Source organism: Rhineura floridana, chromosome 7 (assembly GCF_030035675.1).
Source record: "Rhineura floridana isolate rRhiFlo1 chromosome 7, rRhiFlo1.hap2, whole genome shotgun sequence".
Taxonomy (NCBI): domain Eukaryota; kingdom Metazoa; phylum Chordata; class Lepidosauria; order Squamata; family Rhineuridae; genus Rhineura; species Rhineura floridana.
In genome coordinates, this window is record NC_084486.1 from 1,379,442 (window position 1) to 1,399,777 (window position 20,336).

The 20,336-nt window shown below is 41.0% G+C and overlaps 1 protein-coding gene across 1 annotated transcript in view; it reads right to left on the reverse strand.

Moving 5' to 3' along the window:
* The window catches only part of PSD (pleckstrin and Sec7 domain containing), a 161,077-nt gene that overhangs the window by 19,213 nt on the left and 121,528 nt on the right, over positions 1 to 20,336 (reverse strand). Inside the window, exon 11 of the mRNA XM_061634656.1 lies at positions 17,665 to 17,708. Within this exon, the coding sequence (XP_061490640.1) occupies positions 17,665 to 17,708 (44 nt within the window). The remainder of the gene's footprint in view (positions 1 to 17,664; positions 17,709 to 20,336) is intronic.

The window sequence follows — 20,336 nt, forward strand, 5'->3', positions numbered from 1 at the left end:
AAAGAAGCAGACTACCAAGGATGTTGTAATAGCCAGAGCCAATACCCAAGCCTTGGAACTGGCCGCAGATGCAGCCCTGTTACAACAACTATCCTGCTTCTTTTTCCTCCCCATTTGCCCAAAGGAGGACTCAACAAACTTTTCCCCATGCCCTGATTTTGAGACTTTCTTCCCACACCTAGCCAGGTGCAACTGACCCAGATGAATTCAAACCTAAGGGGCTTTGATCCGAATGCTTGCTTTGCTGCAGTCAGATCCAGCATGTATGAACTAGGGATCTCCATTCTGACATCTGTTCCACTTCTTTTCTCTCCCATGCGAGATATCACCTGACCCAAGCCACTACTTCTGCCTTGTTGTCTGCATGCACACATCCTTTCCAAGTGCTGCCTCAAATGTACAGATTCTTCGTTCTGGCTGTGAGGGTGAAATTAACAATCAGCCAGTTTCATCCTGGCCCAACTCTGTAGTCTAAAATGGAGAGGAACACTCATATATCCTCCAAACAAATCTACTCCAGTTCTGTCATCAGGGGAGGGAAGCCCCTACTGTTACTTCCTAATTAAATGGAAACTTGGAGCCAGTTGACTCCTGGGATAAATAAGGCAGCTGGCAGGAAGGACTGTTTGCTTTGCAACTCTTTACTTGGGCAGTGAGGAGGTGTGGGTATTTTGGTGAGTGACACTAAAAACAGCCTGTGAATTCCCCACATCTGTAAATGGAAGGAAAGGGCCACACTGATAGTTTGATTTAAAAAACAGCTCACTCTTACTTTCTGTATTGCCTTAACAGTCTCCAGGAATGACTCACTAAAGACTAAAAGATTTCCTTTCAGGGTATGTAAGCTCCTTTTCAGCAGGTGGTAAATTATATGGTAAGTGGGGGAAAATAACCTTAAATAAATGCATACAATTAGAGGGAGAGGAAAAATATCTACTAACATTTTTGCATTTCTGGAAAAAGGAAGAAATGAAAGAATCACTATACAAATCCTGATGAACGCTGAGTCATGTAAATAACCACAGGCCCAGTCACCAATGATGAATGGCAATGGCCTTTGGGGAGGGGACAGGCTACTGCATGGCTTTCCAGAAGACATAGATCTGTTCCATTTCGGATTGTCATAGAAAGATACACACCTTTTCATCTTGCCAAACTTTATTTTGCATCACTTTCTGCTATTCGGTATGGTAGCTGGAATCTTGTCTCCAAATTGGGCTGTGCAAGTTTACACTATTTTGCAAATTAAAGTGTTGCTTTCCAAATGAACACCACCCCACTCTCCCAACAGGTGTTTATAATGTAACACAGTTATATACAGCTTATTGTATATAAGGCTGGCAGCAGGATTTCCCTCAATCCAAGGGAAGAAAGGGGAGGGCTGTCCTGTACTTAAGGAAAGTGCACAGTTAATTAATGCACACAGAAAAAGGGCTAACATGTAACTAGTGATATTCCTACTCATCAGGATGTATCAGTCCTTACATTCTTTTGGGCTCGACATGCCTCCCATATCTAGAGTGTGTAACGCTTCTACCTTACTGTCCATTAATGCATTATTAAACCAGTTAACCATCACACTGGAACATCTTTCAAATGCATTCAATTATTTTACAGTTCTGTCATAATACGGGGCTTTTTGTTTTGTTTTTTTACATCCTTCTAGTCATCTTCTTATGGTCAGTGAAATGTCGTATCTTCGGCATGTTCAAATCTTGGTGGTGTGGAAGTGAAATGGCTTTTTGAGCCGGGTCAGCCCTGCCATGCAGTCAGATGAACAATCTGCTTCAGGTGGTGTCATGTGGAATGGGAGAGATGAAGGCAGGAATTGGGTGTCTGAATGGTGCAGCCAAAAATAAAAAAAGCATTAATGTTGCAGCTTCACCACCACCATTTGAGCTCTGGTTCAGGTAGCAAAATGTCTTGGGCTGCCATTGTTCTTGAGTATAGCATCTGAAATTGGTTTCCTCTGTGACTAGGTGGGGAATATAAATGATGATTATTTTCTGAAAATCCTGCCACAATGGCAAACAGTTCCTTCTCTAGCTGACATAGCTTTAGTGAGTTGCTGTCAAAGCATATGTTACTGGATCTGTTTCTTATAGTAGGCCTTCTCCCACTGCTGCTTGGGAAGCATCTACGTCCTAATTCTGCATAGTAATTTTATTTCCAGGCTGATGACATCTCTCATATTCCAAAGTATCTTGTCCAGGTTGCAATTGCAATTCCATTCGGTGTCCTGCCCAGCGCCTCTAGTTTCATAGATGGGCTGTGATGTCTGACAATCTTGATATAAATCATGACAAGTATGTCACCATCCCTAGGATAATTCACAACTGCTTCTAAAAGGGTGATGCTTTTAGCTGTTTTACAGCTTCCACTTTACTTGGGTCTGGTCTGATGCTCCGCACTTCTAGATGTGACGGAAGCTCACTTGCACAGCCCGTTTGCATTTTGGTAGCATTTACCCTCAGGGTATTACAGCCGCAAGAGTGGCTGTATACTATAGTCAGTAGGGATTTTTCGCGTTCTACCATGTTAAATGAAAATACCCCCCTCACCCCTTTCTGGTACTTTGTATAGTCCGAATTCAAAACAAAAACATACAAGTCTTATACTGTTGGATTCAGAATCACTTGCTCTACAACCCTGGAAGTTTTCCTGGTGATACACAACCCCCCCATGGAGAATCCACAGGTTAAAGTGAAAAATGGGAGGAAAAAAAACTTGAAGCCGTTTGGACTTTTTTTTGAGAAATTGACATAATCTGTTGAAATTCATTAAAAATCAGAGATGACTGTAAGGTATCTCTAATCAAATCCTTGAGCTTGCCCCAAACACAGTACTTCATCTGTAATAGGTTTAAATTTAAAAAACAGCATGGTTTATTTTTAATTAATTTATTAAAAAATGCCTTATAGTGGGTTATAAAGTACCGCATGCGCAGAAGAAAGAGTTCTTTGTTTCACTCTCCCTCCCCCTCCCCTTCCAGTTACTTGGAGGAAGCAGGGGAAGTCTGCTCCTGTGATTGGTGGGCAACAGACATGTGACTCACACTGGCCTTCTGCTGAGCTTGCTCTGTGTGAGGAAGCAGGTGAGAGAGAGAGAGAGAATGGCCGATGGAGGGAGAAAGCAGCAGCAGAATGGAGGTGAGTGGGAAAGAGTCAAAAAATGGGGGGGGGACTTTCTTTCTGTTCTTCTCCAGTCCTGTTTTAAAACAATTAGGCAGGGCTTACTTAGGTATTACAGTTTTTTTATTGTGTAGGAAACTAATACTGATTTGTTTAAAATTAATACTGATTTTTTGCAATGACCAACTGGTCTGAAAATAAACTATTATATGGGCTGTATGTATTTATACATCTGCAGTGTGTGTGTGTGTGTGTGTGTGTGTGTGTGTGTGTGTGTGTGTGTGTGTGTGTGTGTGTGTGTGTGTGTGTGTGTGTGTGCGCGTGTGTGGAGTCTTTCCAACAACCCTGTGATTTGGTTTGTGATTGGAAACCAAGGCAACTCATAATAAGAAATAAATCCTTTTAAAATCCAATAACCATAAAGCAAGAATAAACAGTTGGAAAACAGCCTAAAGAGGCATGATTCTGAACTTTGGGTTGGGTGAATGAAGTTTATTTATTATTTGATTTATATCCTGCCCTTCCTCCCAGTAGGAGCCCAGGACGGGAAACAAAAGTACTAAAAGCACTTTAAAACATCATAAAAAACAGACTTTAAAATCTATTAAAACATCTTTGAAAACATTTTTTAAAAGCTTTAAAAAAACATTTTTTTTAAAAAAAGAAAAGGCTTAAAACATATTAAAAAGCAATTCCAACACAGACTCAGACTGGGATAAGGTCTCAACTTAAAAAGGCTTGTTGAAAGAACAAGTTCCTTATCACTTGAGGCTGTAGTTCTCTGCACACTTCCCAGTTTAGTAAGCCCCATTGAATACATTGGGACTTGCTTCTGAGTAAACAAACATTGGATTGCACTATAAATATCTTTACAGATTGTGTAATTAATAAACATATTTGATAGTCATGTTTATATAAATATTTCTTCATACTGTGTCCCAATAAGTATTTGATTTCACACTATGGTTGTAGATGATTTTTTCCTCTACATTTTAAGTGTGCCCTTCTTCCTTGGGGTGGTCATGGTACTCTGTTGTTTTCATCTGAGGGGAGGATAGGCTGAGAGATGGTGAGTAGCACATGGTCACCCAGTACACTTTATAGCTCATTTCCATTTTGAAAAATTAATTAAAACGATTTACATGCAGGCAAAGTTGATTAAGTAGATCAACACATTTAAAACACATCCAACTCACATTTAAAGTGCATGACTTCCCCTAAAGAATCCTGGGAAGTGTAGTTTCCCCCTCACAGTTATAGTTCTCACCACCCTTAACAAACTGCAGTTCCCATGATTCTGTGGTGGGATTCATGTGGTTCAAATGGGTGTTGAATGTGCTATAAATAAATGGTGTGGATCTGCCCTAGGTATGATGTGCATTCAAGAGTGAATTGCAAAGAAAATTTTTAAAAGATACTTTTTTAACGGGGTGGGTTGTAGCTCATTGGTGGGCATATGCTTTGTATACAAGGTCCAAAATCCAATTCCTGGAAAAGACTATTGCCTGGAATCCTGGAGAGCCAATGCTAGTCCATGTCATGAGTACTGAGTTAGATGGTACGAAATGGCCTGAGTCAGTATAAGGCAGATTCCTTGGTTCCTAAAAGTGGGAAGAGATTGAAGGGCCACAGTGACTCCAACATTTATTGATGTATTTTTATTTACAACATTTATATACCGCTTTATTGTTAAAAAATCTCAAAGCGGTTTACAGAAAGAATTAAAACAATAAAATTATTGGCAAAAGCGTTAAGGACAGATATTTTAAAAAGTTCAAAATAATAAAACCAACAATGAATTAAAAACAGATTTAAAAACACAATAGCTTCTACATGCCTGGAGAGGCTTGCCTCAAGAAAACTGATTTTAGCAGTTGCTGAAAAGAGGCGTCTGCCTAATGTCAATAGGCATTGCGGAGCCCAGTTTGCACCTTGGTACACTAGTGAGCTAAGGGCAATGAAACAGGCTGGATGACGGCTAGAGCGCAAGTGGCGAAAGACAAGCTGTGAGGCTAATCGGGCATGAGTAAAACATCATAACCTTGCCTGTGGTGGTGAGGGCGGTGAAGAAGACCCACTTCTCTGTCTCCATCACTGTTTAACATCTATATGGAGCCCTTGGGAGTGGTCATCAGGAGATTTGGGGTGAGGTGTCAGCAGTACGTTGACAATACCCAGCTCTATTTCTCTGTAACATCTGAATCGGGAGAGGCCGTGCAAGCCCTGGACCGCTGCCTGGACTCGGTGGTGGGCTGGATGAGGGCCAATAAACTGAGTCTGCATCCTAGCAAGACAGAGGCACTGTGGGTTGGTGGTTCCTGAGTTCGGATAATTGGTCAGCTGCTGCTTTGGATGGGGTCATACTCCCTCTGAAAGAGCAGGTCTGTAGTCTCGGGGTGCTCCTATATCCATTTATCGCTAGAGGCCCAGGTGACCTCCGTGGCTAGGAGTGCCTTTTACCAGCTTCGGCTGGTAAGACAGCTGCGGCTGTTTCTGGACCGGGATAGTCTGATCGTTGTTGTCCACGCACTGGTAACCTCTAGGCTGGATTACTGTAATGCGCTCTGTGTGGGGCTGCCCTTGAGGTTGGTCCGGAAGCTGCAGCTAGTGCAAAATGCAGCGGCAAGACTGCTCATTGGGGCAGGGTATCGCCAACATGTCACCCCACTGCTGAAAGAACTGCACTGGCTGCCCATTTGCTACCGGGCCAAGTTCAAGGTTCTAGGTTTAGTGTACAAAGCCCTATATAGCTCGGGGCCAGGATACTTGAAAGACCGTCTTATACCTTATATACCCAGTCAATCACTATGCTCTGTAGGTGAGGGCCTCCTGCAGATTCCATCTTATCAGGAGGTCCTTTCTGCACAACATAGGAAACGGACCTTTAGTGTGGTGGCACCTACCCTGTGGAACTCCCTACCCTTAAATATTAGACAGGTGCCATCCCTGTTATCTTTTTGGCGCCTATTGAAGACCTTCCTCTTTCAACAAGCCTTTTAAGTTGAGACCTATCCCAGTCTGTGTCTGTGTTGGAATTGCTTTTTAATACGTTTTTTAAACCTTTTCTTTTTTAATGTATTCAAGCTTTTTAAAAAATTGTTGTTAAAGATGTTGTGTTTTAATGTATTTTAAAGTCTGTTTTATGATGTTTTAAAGTGTTTTTAGCATTTCTGTTTGCCGTCCTGGGCTCCTGCTAGGAGGAAGGGCGGGATATAAATAAATAAATAAATAAATAAATAAATAAATAAACAAACTATCATCAGTTACTTTGATGATCCCCAGATTCTTTAAGATTTCATGATTTTGTCTTTGAAAGATCTCCAGTTATTATTTATTTATTATTATTTTCATTTATGAATTACTTCCCATGAGGCATCCTGAAGCAATTTACAATATAATAGCATATATAAAACAGTTACCTATATAAAAACAGTTAAAGCAATTGCATATACAATATAAAAACTATATAAATATACAAACAGTTTAAAACAACAGCTCATAAATAAAAATCAATCCAACTACAAGACAGATACCAACTGGGATAAAGATTTTAAAAGACTTAGAATGTGCCTATGTAAATGATATCCCCCAAACTAGTCTTTTACAGTTCCATTTTCTGAATGGTGCATTGAAGGTTGCAGTTTGAGGCTGTATTTATCCAATTTGGTCTCCTGAGTAGCATCAAGCACACTTGATACACATGCCACTGCCAATTTGAGTGATATTATCATGCATATACCCAGTATATGCTGGGGGGTAAAGAAAGGCCGGGGAAGGAACTGGCAATCCCACCCCATATATACTGTCTGCCTAGTAAACGTCGCAAGACGTCACCCTAAGAGTCGGAAACGACTCGCACTACAAGTGTGGGGACACCTTTACCTTTTTCATGCATGGTAGACTGTAACATTTTTTGCATTGTTTCTGTCCAGCTCTCAGAGATCAATGCAGATTCATATAGCCCTGGTTATCTCCTTTTCTACTGCACCTATTGAGTTGAACTAGTTTGAGGGGTCTCCTATATTCTTCCTAGCTGCTCCATGTGTTGAAATTCCTTCTTTGCCTCTATCGCATAGTTTCAAAATCTGATATACTTATTGAGACATATTAATTCCACTACAGATGAGAGAAAGGCATTGGGTTATGTTCAACCAAGACAGACTCAAGAGTAGACCCACTGGCATTAATGAACTTAAGTAAGTTATGTCCATTAACTGCAGTGGGTCTACTCAAAGTAGGACTAGCATTGTATAGAAACGTATAGTCCTGTTTCAAAATGTTAAAACCACAACTATCACCCCTGACCACTGACCATGCTTGCTGGGGCTGATGGGAGTTGCAGTTCAGCAACATCAGGGGGACCAAAAGTTCCCCACCCACCTGGTTTAAAGTAATTTGTCAAATGAAATTATTGCCTATAAGTGAGGTCTTCCTTTAAAGCACATAGTTATATGTATATTATATGATAATGTGATAATATCTAAAGCAGCACCATTGCTACAGATGAATTAAACACCAATACAGTTGCTGCTAAATGCATGTATTCAAATGATATCTAATACTCATTACATGACTATGTGTTGTGCTAATAGGACAGTCAAAACATTTTGTGGCATTTGTCAAGATAAGCTAGTCCCTGTGAAACCTTCAGACTCTTACATCACACTGCCCTCTAGGGTGACCAGGTGAAAAAGAGGGCATGGCTCCTGCACCTTCAATAGCTGTGGAGAGGAAGAAGACATTTCAGAAGGTGCACCTTGCATGACAAGCTACACCTGCTAAACTTCTCTCTTCTATACAGTCATTAACGGTGCAAATGCCCTGACCTCTTTTTTAATTGGCCATCCCACTCCTCTCAAACTAGAAAAGAATCCCTTCTGTCACATTACATGTTCATTAGTAAATCTTTGTAGTGTCTGTGTCTCTTATACTATAGTTACGCTTTTGAGTGTCAATAAAAAGGACAATTGCAAAATGTTTAAAGAGAAAAGTGGATATTATACTTGTAACTAAACTATTAAGCAACGTTTGCATTATTTGTTAAGTCTGAGATCAGGAGACATCTGTCATTCATTTGCTTCAACCAAAATCAAAGGACATTGCTATTTTTTTATTATGAGTTTTTAAAATTCTCTGCTGCCCTTCAAGAGAAAAATTCTCAAGGCAACATTTTTTTAAAGGCCAGTAACAAGTTTTAAAGCATCAAACAGCGGATAAAAACTGGCAGCAATAAAATCATCACCGTTTAACAAAGCCTGGGAAAATAAAACTATTTTCACCAGGTACCCTAAAGATAGCAAAGTAGGCACCAGATGAGCCTCTCTGGGGACAGAATTCTATACGTAGGGCAATGCAACTTAGCAGACCCTCTTCTCCGTAGCTACCTAGTATTTTGAGAAAAGTATTAAGCAGACAAATTATTAGATTTATTTATTTATTTAATTACATTTCTAGACCGCCCTATAGCAGAAAGCTCTCAGGGCGGTGTACAACAAATAAAATCACAATTAAAATATGAGCAAGTGTGGAAAAAAAAATATAGTACAATTATAAAACATTAATAAAATTGCCATTGAGATTTAAATTAAGATCATATTAAGTTTAAAATGTTAAATTAAAATATTTAAAAATTTACAAAATTTAAAAAGCCTGGGCTTTTTAGATGTATTATTACAAGTGACTGTAAGCTGCCTTGAGGATAATTCAATCGAAAGGCAGGATATATATCAAATAAATAAGCCAGAGAGTTAGCAGGAGAGCAGAAAAATAGAGTAATTCCATCAATATGCCTACAGGACCGCCAACTATTATCTAAAGTCAAAATGAACATCAGAAGTAGGTCCTATTGTGTTCAATGGGGCTTTTGTCTTATGTTTGAAAGGAATCTCTCAGTGCTAAATGTAAATGAAGATGCCACATAATATGCAATTTAACAAAATTGTTCCAGAATGCCACTGAATCTTTTACAATTATATTAAAAAGAAAAATATATAATTTTTTGTCTACTTGAAACCTAACCCTCCCATTTCAGCAACATTGGAGGTATGGGCCAGGTTGAAAAAAATGCTTTGTCCTATTATTTTTTTATTCCCTTTGGATTTGTTATAACATTAATAGTTTTGAAGATACAATTCACTAATAGGCACAAAAACTTGCATTTTAAAAATGTACCTATAACCAACAGATATTTCTATCAAACTTTTAAAAGCAGGGGAATTGGGCAGCTATAGTGGATGCACCAGGGGAGCAGGAAACTTGACCTCCTCTCTGAGATATTGTACTGCCCTACAAATTTCTAAAAAAGTAAACACAATTTGGGCAAGTCTTTCACAGTCCAATCCACTTCTTGTGTAGCTTGGAAAAATTTGGTATCATGTGCCTCTGAGCATATGGCAGGGGTGTGCCCTGATTAGGCAAGCCCAGCAGCTGTGAGTCTGACTTTTAGAACTTACTTGGTTCTTACTGAGCATGCCTATGCTTATTATAGAGTCCAATGTTAAATTTCTTAAATTAATTAAAAATCAGCTATGCATTTTTTTAACTTTTAAACTGCAGAAGATGAAGGTCAGATTATGGGATAACTAAGCATTTCTGAGTTCAGGTCTATAAATTTTGTAAGATTTTGTTTTGAAATGAGTTTATGGGAAGCAGCAGAATGGCATGGGAGGTATTTTCAATTTAACATGCCAAGAATGTGAAAAATCCATGCTGGCTCTACTATACAGCTACTCCTGTGACTGTGTAATATCAAATGGGAGTTGTGTTATTTATGCCCAAATTAGTACCAAGATGGAAATGCCCTGTTGGGATTACATTATTTTCAGTGATGGAGTTCCATATTGCAAAACCTTAGATCTGGGAAGACGAAAGCAGAAATGACTTCGTTTAAGGTGATGTTAGGATGAAAATAAAAGGCTATTGTTCAACATTCTTCATTTACTTATGAGCGTACAACATAATAGTTTAGAACGAAGTGAGAAAGAATGCTGGGATTTGCTATTCAAGAACCCATTTGGCATACAGCATTCACAAAGGCCCTCAATTGTGAAAATATAAAAGCAAATCACTACAAGATCTTATTCTCTTGGTATCTGACATTGTATCATAAAAAATACGTAAACAAAGCAACAATTAAGTGCTTGAAATATTCTAAACAGAAGGCAAAAATTGCTCACATCTGTTCAGACTTAGACTCCAGTCAGACATCAGAATCTGTGGATGAGTCTGAGGCTTCAGCTTATCTCATTTCTAATGCTTCCCTCTGGGAAGGCAAGATACCACTGTTTTAAAGAAACCATTAGAAAGACCATTATTCAAAAAGCCCACTCTGAATTCTTCCTTCCTAGATCATTACTGGCCTATATCATTGACACTAACAGACTGAACTACGAATCAGGAAGTCTCTGCCACAAACTAACTAGGTGGCCTTAGGCAACACACTTCCTTACCCCAGTCTGCAACATGGGAAATAATAACACTGATTTGCTTTATGGAGTTGTTGCAAGGGTTACATCAAGGTAATGCACATAAAGTGTTTTGAAAACACTACTCAAGGATTTTGTTGGATGATAGACATTATCTGGACCGATTTCAAAGTGGTTCTAGTCTTCTTGTGGGACTGAGACTGCCTCAGTCACTCTAGTGAACAACCTATACTGGTAAGTGGACTGTGGAGGGTGTATCCTGCTGGACCTCATGCTTCATGGTATCCTTCTGGGCTGCACAGCTGAGTTACAGCAGGGGGGCACTACCTGGAGGGGAGGTATCAGAAATTGGCACTGAGAGACTACTCTTCATTGGCTTCTAGAGTCCATCAGCATTTCATCTTGTTCCCCATGTTGTTAAACATCTACATGAAACCACTGGGGAAGGTTTTCTGGAGATTTAGAGTGCAGTGTCACCACTATGCACTTTTCTTTCTATCAATTGCCAGAGAGACAGTAGAGGTTCTGAACAGTGTCTGGAGTCCGTGATGAGCTGGATGAAGGTTAACAAACTGAGGCTTAATCCAGACAAGACAGAGGTGCTTTTGGCCAATAGGAGTCAATGCAGGATTGAGTGTTAAAACCAATATGGATGGATGAGCATTCCCTCTGAATAATCCATTGTGCAACTTGGAAGTACTTCTGGTCCTGGCTACGGATGGGGGAGAAATTTAATAAAAGTGAACTGTACATCAGGCTACCCCAGTTAGCAACCTTTGTGGAATGATCTTGTTTGCTACGAGCTTCCGTGGCTTTTCTTGATATTGGATTTTTTAAAATAAAAGAACAGCAAATATGACATTGTTATCAATGACATCTTTGACCTCAATTGTATTCCCTTTACCTTCTGTGCCCCTGAGATGATGATGGCAGCCCTTCATATCCATTGTTTGATTCTTAGCCTGTCTCTCCCTTGTATCTTCTTTTTTTAAATCTCTGTGCCTTCAGCCAAACTCACAGTTCTTTACTAGTCTGTTGCCTCAGGCAGGCAAAGAGTCTGGCTGGTTAATTTCAAACAGGCTAACTATAAGATCAAGAACCCAGCAGCCAACAGCACTTCAGGCTTGCAGGTAAATTGTGTTCACTTTTTAACTTTCAAAATTACATCGCATAGCTGAACTGCAAAAAAAAATCAACTGCATAAGCCTCATTTAATGTTGTCTCCTCTCCTGAGTCAGACAATAACCCTGAGGCACGTTGCCTCCTTGATGGGCAATTACCTGGCTCATTTACTTTTGAGGGAAAAAAATGCAGACCATCCTTACAAAACACAAAAACGTCATTTTGGCAATGGAAATAGTCACAATGGGGAAAACAGAAGATAATGAAGTGCTAACTACAAAAGCTCCATGGCCAGCTGCCAGTTTCAAAATGACAACCAAACCAGCACCAAACTGTGGACCGCATCCCTATTCCTGGCTGTGCTCCTGGATGTCAGATTGTGGCTATTGCCAGGGTTGTATTTGCACAGCTGCAGCTAAAAGCAGATCTGGCCACTGTTGCCGGCAGCTGCATGATTGTGCCCACTGAGATCTTCAGGGGAAGCACTATTTTGCATCCCATTTGATGTGCAACGCCTTTTTGGCTGTAGCACCCAAACTGTGAAAGTCCCTTCCTCAAGAGGGACATCTAGCCTCTTCCCTGTTTACTTTTTGGAAGCTGGTGAAGACTGCTGGATCTTCAGTACTGGATGATTTGTTCCTTTTAGAACATAAGAACATAAGAAGAGCCTGCTGGATCAGGCCAGTGGCCCATCTAGTCCAGCATCCTGTTCTCACAGTGGCCAACCACGTGCCTGGGGGAAGCCCGCAAGCAGGACCCGAGTGCAAGAACACTCTCCCCTCCTGAGGCTTCCGGCAACTGGTTTTCAGAAGCATGCTGCCTCTGACTAGGGTGGCAGAGCACAGCCATCACGGCTAGTAGCCATTGATAGCCCTGTCCTCCATGAATTTGTCTAATCTTCTTTTAAAGCCATCCAAGCTGGTGGCCATGACTGCGTCTTGTGGGAGCAAATTCCATAGTTTAACTATGCGCTGAGTAAAGAAGTACTTCCTTTTGTCTGTCCTGAATCTTCCAACATTCAGCTTCTTTGAATGTCCACGAGTTCTAGTATTATGAGAGAGGGAGAAGAACTTTTCTCTATCCACTTTCTCAATGCCATGCATAATTTTATACACTTCTATCATGTCTCCTCTGACCCGCCTTTTCTCTAAACTAAAAAGCCCCAGATGCTGCAACCTTTCCTTGTAATGGAGTCGCTCCATCCCCTTGATCATTCTGGTTGCCCTCTTCTGAACCCTTTCCAACTCTATAATATCTTTTTTGAGATGAGGCGACCAGAACTGTACACAGTATTCCAAATGCGGCCGCACCATAGATTTATACAACGGCATTATGATATTGGCTGTTTTATTTTCAATACCTTTCCTAATTATCGCTAGCATGGAATTTGCCTTTTTCGCAGCTGCCGCACACTGGGTCGACATTTTCATTGTGCTGTCCACTACAACCCCGAGGTCTCTCTCCTGGTCAGTCACCGCCAGTTCAGACCCCATGAGCGTATATGTGAAATTCAGATTTTTTGCTCCAATATGCATACCTTTACACTTGTTTATGTTGAATTGCATTTGCCATTTTTCCGCCCATTCACTCAGTTTGGAGAGGTCTTTTTGGAGCTCTTCGCAATCCCTTTTTGTTTTAACAACCCTGAACAATTTAGTGTAGTGATCCTTGAGGGACTCCACTTTCTACAGCCCTCCATTGGGAGAACTGTCCGTTTATTCCTACTCTCTGCTTTCTGCTTCTTAACCAATTCCTTATCCACAAGAGGACCTCTCCTCTTATTCCATGACTGCTAAGCTTCCTCAGAAGTCTTTGGTGAGGTACCTTGTCAAACGCTTTTTGAAAGTCTAAGTACACTATGTCCACTGGGTCACCTCTATCTATATGCTTGTTGACACTCTCAAAGAATTCTAATAGGTTACTGAGACAGGACTTTCCCTTGCAGAAGCCATGCTGGCTCTGCTTCAGCAAAGCTTGTTCTTCTATGTGCTTAGTTAATCTAGCTTTAATAATACTTTCTACCAGTTTTCCAGGGACAGAAGTTAAGCTAATTGGCCTGTAATTTCCGGGATCCCCTCTGGATCCCTTTTTGAATATTGGCGTTACGTTTGCCACTTTCCAGTCCTCAGGCACGGAGGAGGACCTGAGGGACAAGTTACATATTTTAGTAAGCAGATCAGCAATTTCACATTTGAGTTCTTTGAGAATTCTCGGGTGGATGCCATCCGGGCCTGGTGATTTGTCAGTTTTTATATTGTCTATTAAGCCTAGAACTTCCTCTCTCGTTACCACTATTTGTCTCAGTTCCTCAGAATCCCTTCCTGCAAATGTTAGTTCAGGTTCAGGGATCTGTCCTATATCTTCCACTGTGAAGACAGATGCAAAAAATTCATTTAGCTTCTCTGCAATCTCCTTATCGTTCTTTAGTACACCTTTGACTCCCTTATCATCCAAGGGTCCAATCGCCTCCCTAGATGGTCTCCTGCTTTGAATGTATTTATAGAATTTTTTGTTGTTGGTTTTTATGTTCTTAGCAATGTGCTCCTCAAATTCTTTTTTAGCATTCCTTATTGTCTTCTTGCATTTCTTTTGCCAGAGTTTGTGTTCTTTTTTATTTTCTTCATTCGGAGAAGACTTCCATTTTCTGAAGGAAGACTTTTTGCCTCTGAGAGCTTCCTTGACTTTGCTCATTAACCATGCTGGCATCTTCTTGGCCCTGGCGGTACCTTTTCTGATCTGCGGTATGCACTCCAGTTGAGCTTCTAATATAGTGTTTTTAAACAACTTCCAAGCATTTTCGAGTGATGTGACCCTCTGGACTTTGTTTTTCAGCTTCCTTTTTACCAATCCCCTCATTTTTATTAGTTTGCTCTTTGATTCCCCTATCCCATGTGTACCCTGCATTCTCCCCAAATCTGTTCCAGAGGGCTGGGGGAACCCCTAAAGCAGATTTAGGGGGGCAGGGTAGGACATGGGGAAAAGCTCTGTTGCGTAAATAGAATACCGTGCACTGATGGAGCTACTTACTTAGAGTTATGTTGGATACAATCCTATACTCTCTTTTTTATTATGTTGAATAGTTTACTTTGATCATTGTAGGGGTTTTTCAACTATTTTTATCTTTATGACCACTGTGCACTTCTTTGGGGTCCCTCTGGACTGAAAAGTTGCCTGTACATTTTTATATGAATTCTTATGTATTACAATTTTCCTCAAAACCAGTAGGGAAGAGATTACCCTTTAAACATGGATAGGGGAATTTGCTTTGCCTACCTGTCCTGTTTTGCTTAGAGAGAGGGCACTCACCGTTTCTCATTAAGAGTACAGATACTCAGTAGTACACATTTGCTAACTTACGTGTGATTCCCAGCTCACTTCTATTTGTACGCATCTAACTTCATCACATATGCCTATTCAGACCCAGCCTGAGATTTTTTTGCTGGATAGGGCTGTCCTATTCTTATTAACCCTTGAAATAATAAAGGTGTCTAAGTACTGTAGTCATTTACTTAGAAGTGAATCTCACTGATCACAAGAATATACTTCTAGGTAAGTGATCTTTGCTTTGCATATTCCATCCCATTAACAATGCAGATGCCACTGTGCGTTCATAAAAGTAGATCAAGGAGTTTCTGCTTATCTATCTAAACAGTAGTTGAGAATCTGCAGTGTGACAAGAGAGGAGACTAGCCTGGTCTTAGGGAGTTTCTCTCTCCCTTTTCAGATACAGATTAGAAACAGGGTTATTTACAAAAAAAGGCAGGAGCAGGCAAATCAAGATTGCGCCCCCAGATATTATTTTCAGCTGTCACTAGCTTTCCTGTTTAAAAGCGGGCAGGAGGGAGAGGTACAACTGGAAGAGTAGAATGGAAGTCTTGATTAAGGAGTTAAGTCTCTTCTTTGGCAACCTATGTCCAGACCCCACGCAACTCCTTGAAGAACTCTTAAATCCTATAGAACATCTGGAGGGGCACAAGATTGGGAAAGACTGCTATAGAACATTTTAGGAAGTTGTGTTATATGGAGTCAAACCATGGGTCCATCTACCTCAATATTGTCTACAATACATTGGCAGCCAGCAGCTCTCCAGGGTTCCAGAAAAGAATTCTTTCCCAGTCCTACCTGGAGATGCTAGAGATTGAACCTGGGACTTTCTGCATGCAAAGCAGATGTTCTGCCACTGAGCTACTGCCCTTTGGTAGTGAGATGCCACCAGTATTTCAAGGCTCAGAAGATACAGGCTATAATTAGAAGCCGTCCAGGAAAACAAATTTAAATAAATGTATATTTTAACAAGACACAAATACAAACACAGAATTGAAGAAAATAAAATAAAATGAAGTATAGTCAGCCCAACTGACTATTGGTTTTGGTTTAACTTGGGGAATATTCCAAAGCCATAGACATAAAAAAACTGAATTACTGTGTTAGAAGAGGTTACACATCTAGAAGATCTAGGCAGAAACCACACACTTCTACCCTACAGCTTCTGTCAACATTCAGTTGGTTAGAGATTCTCACCATAGACAAAGGCAGACAGTGACCAAGAATAAACATGAGGCAGCCTTGCACTTTTAAAAGATGCCAAACTCAGGGGTGGGCTGGCATAATTTCTTGTCAGTCATAAATCTTCTTTCTTAAAATATTCATCATAAATTATTAATTTAAACTTTAAAGACATAAGCAAATTTCTGACTAAAATTATATGCAAGACCACAGTTCAACTGAAGAACTGTGATGTGTAGTCGCCTTTTTTTACACTCAAAAAGCAAATAAAGGAGGCTGTGATCTGGAACAGAAGACTAGCAGGTGGGAAGAGGTACTTCATCCTTTCTTCTTGGGTCATTTACCTGCTTGAAATCACCCCCAGCTGTTACTTTCTCTTAGGAGAAAAACAGGTATGGGAACCTGTATGGGAACCTTCTCTCTATGAGAAGAAAACAAGTTGGGCAAGATTTCGAGCTGTAAAAATGATCCAAGAAAAAAGGATTAAGGGCCTGTTCCCCACCCACTCATTGCCCATTTAGACTGTAGCCTCCGACGGCTGCTTTTCACTTTTAAAAAAGCTACCGGGAGAAAGTTACACAGAACTGCATCTGACATCATTAGCGGTTGATGAAGGCATTGTGTACCTGGCTTCCAGAAGCTGAGGATTGCTGCTTACCAAGAGGGAGAGAGGTGAGGAGCAAGAGGGGGAAGCAAGGCATGGTATGGGCGCAGTGGTGGCAGAACTGGTCCAACACTCCTGCTGGTGCACCACACCATGCCTGCAGCTTGCTCCCCAAACCTTGCCACTCCCCCTCTCAGAAAGCAGCAGCAGCCCTCAACTTCCAGAAGCCAGGGACCCAGGGCCACCCTGCCTTTACCACTACACCTAAGAGACTAAGAGGAAACCCTGGGCACCACTGTAGGTGATTCTGAGTTGCAGAAATAGTCCATGAGATGAAAACCTGACTCCCTTATGTTTGCCTGACGAAGATCAAACAAGAGACATTGCAGACCATGGAAGCTCCAATCTACTTTCCGTCTATAGCAAACTATTTCCCCTCTCCCCCAGTCTTTTGTGGGGGACTGATACGGATGTGTAAGAACACCAGAAGACAAAAGCAAATATTCACTTCTGTAATTAATACAAGCATGCCATTATGCATTTAGAACATACCTATTGGATGTGCTTTGTTCCTAAGATAAGCTTATCCCTTTCCTGCCCAACTGAGCCCATGGCAGTGGCAAAGGGGGAAGGGGGGCTAGTATTGGGGTTAAACCCCACAGTGCATACATGTGGGAGGGTTTCTTCTCTTTTGTTTTTTTAAAAAGCCATCTTGAGTATGTCTTAGAAAAGTGGGCTATAAATGAAAAGTGGGCTATAAATGCTGAAAATAAAGTAAACATGCAAACAAGGCTCAAAGGAAAATAAGAAAATAAGGGGCAGTTCAGAGAAAGGGAACATGGCTCTTCCTAGTATCAGCAAAAACAGGGGTACTCACATAGCCCATTGTAGCTTTTCGTTCTTGATGGAGCTATACAAAGCCTGCAGAGATAAAAGAAATACCAGTATTGTCAGACTTTAATTGAGTAATTACAAAGAGACAATGTTTCTAGATATATATATTATTCACTTTTGGAGTCATGAAACTGACAAGAGGAGAGTCCACTCTGCATTTCATCCTAAACAGTGAATGCAAGCTAGTTTGAGATGTTAGCGCTTGGAAACAATGACCATAATACTATCACACTCAGTATGCATGTGAGTGAAATCGTGCAACACTGTGATAAGAAGGGATTAGGTAAACGCAGGCTGAAAAGGGGAATCAGATGGTTAACTCTCTTCGGGAAGGGCAAAAGTTATTTAAAACCAATCGTGTGATAAAACGCACACAGAGTTCAAAATGATGCCATAGATAAACAGTATAGGCAAGGAAGCTATAGAAGCAAGACAGGCTATTTCCTTGTTCCACCACAATCAGCTGGAAGTGCATTTAAAACTGTGGTACCCCACCACACCAAGGCTACAATTCTGTACACCTTTACTGGAAAACAACGAGGCTTTGTAGTGTTAATCCTCATTAACATCCTCCAGTGCTGGACAAGGGGCACCTGCAGCCTTACAGCGAGATCCTAAGAGCGCTAAAGCCGGCAGTCACCCAAGCTCCTTAAAGAAATTATTGGACTGTTGACCAAAACAGGTAACATGCTAAAATTAATTTCTGTTCTGGAGAAATAAAACCTAATCAGTTAGGGCAGGCAGGTTTCTGTGGTTACTGGGGTGTAAGTCCTATTGAACACAGTGGAATTATCTTCTGAGTAAGCGTGAACAGAACTGCACTGCCAGCATATGTTTACAAAGGCCTGATGCCACCAACTTTGGTGTCCGCTGCAAGCATCACAAACCCTGCCTCTGTGCCCCCCGCCAGAACTAACAACACTCCGGAACTGATCCCTGAAAAAACCCATCAACTTCTAAACAACTTAAAAGTTTGCCATTTCACTTCACCCTGACTTTTCTTTCTTTCTTTCTTTCTTTCTTTCTTTCTTTTTCTCCCAGCACCAGTCTGTGAGAGATAAGCATCTTTTGCCATGCAATCAACCTCCACCCCCATATTTATAATGCCAGTCCATCTCCCAGTGATAGCCAGCTTGTTGTTCAGCAGCAAGTCCTTCAGTTATAAAACACACACTTGTGTAGTACACACAGTCACTGACTGGGGCAGGAGAAGGGACTGAGGAGTTAATATTCTTCTGGAAAGAGGCAAACTATCAATGGCCATTTGCTTTTATGGGAAATGATGAAATAGCAATCCAGGTCCAGCTTACACTAAGTAAACAGCTTCTTGCTACTCCTCTGGCATTTTATATACAAAACCCAAAAAAAACGTAACAATAAAATATGGAATCTCTTATAACCTTTGGAAACATTTTTATTCTTCTTTAATTGAAGCTGGGGGGGAATTAACAATTAACAGAGGTCATTGAAAGATTCTGTTCTCGAGATGTGAAGGGGCTGGTTACTAGAAGACTGATTAGAGCAGGGATTTATCAACCTTTTAGAGCCTGCGGACACATTTGAGATTTTGAGAGGGTGCCACAGGGATCACCCTCCATTTACCTTTGCTTTTGTCCCCCATCTCAAAGGAAAACTCACCTCAAGAGCAAAAGAATACACACACACACACACACACACACTTTCCATAGGTCCTGGGTAATAATTGTCTCTAGGAGAATTAAGACAAATTATCTTGAATTTGCATGATTTTAAACAGGCTTTTCCACAAAACGTAAACTATAGCTTGCGTAGGTAGACTGCACAGTAAGAATGAAGCTTGCTAGTACCACAAACACTTTGATCCAAGGCATCTTCATGACTTCATGATTTTACATACAGCGACAAGAAACTGAACAATAAATCATGCCTGAAGAGGTGACCAATGATTTGATGGTAGTGTGAAGGGAATTTGCTTTCTAAAAATCATGAGGATCCTCCATAATTAAAAAAGGTACACGAACCTGAGTTTCAGACGTATGTCTTTGTGCACTGGCAGTGCTGAAAAGCACAGATCTGTGGTTTTTATTGTTCAGTGAATAGAGACAGATGAGATCTGTGAATTCCTGATGCTGAGGGTTGGTGGGTCTTGGTCTCTCTCTCTCATTCCATGTTTATCTCTCTTTTCCCAGTTCTGCAGCGCCTCACTTTCTCCCCCTTACTTTTCCTTGGTTGCTATCCCTCTGCTTCTCCTGGTCTCTGTTCAGCTGCTGATCTGAGTCTTAAGCACCAGGGCGGCTCAGGATTTCATGGTCTCCATGACAACCATGAGACTGTCCCAATATGCCATTGGCCCAACACAAGTAGCAGGCATACTCTAGACTTGGTTTTTGCAAGATCGCTGCTTGCTGAAGTTTAGACTTACAGTGGCTTTTCCCCTCTGCAAGGGTGGGGGACCTATTAAGTTGGTCCGCCCTCAGAGTCTAATGGATCTGGATGGTTTCCAAAGGGCTCTGGGGAGTTTTCCGGCTTATAGGGCTGGCGCTCCTGTCGAAACCCTGGTTGAACTGTAGAATACAAAAATGACCCGGACGGTTGACATGATTGCTCCTGAGCACCCTCTCCTGTGTCGAGCTCATACAGCTCCATGGTATACCCCAGAGCTGAGAGCGATGAAAC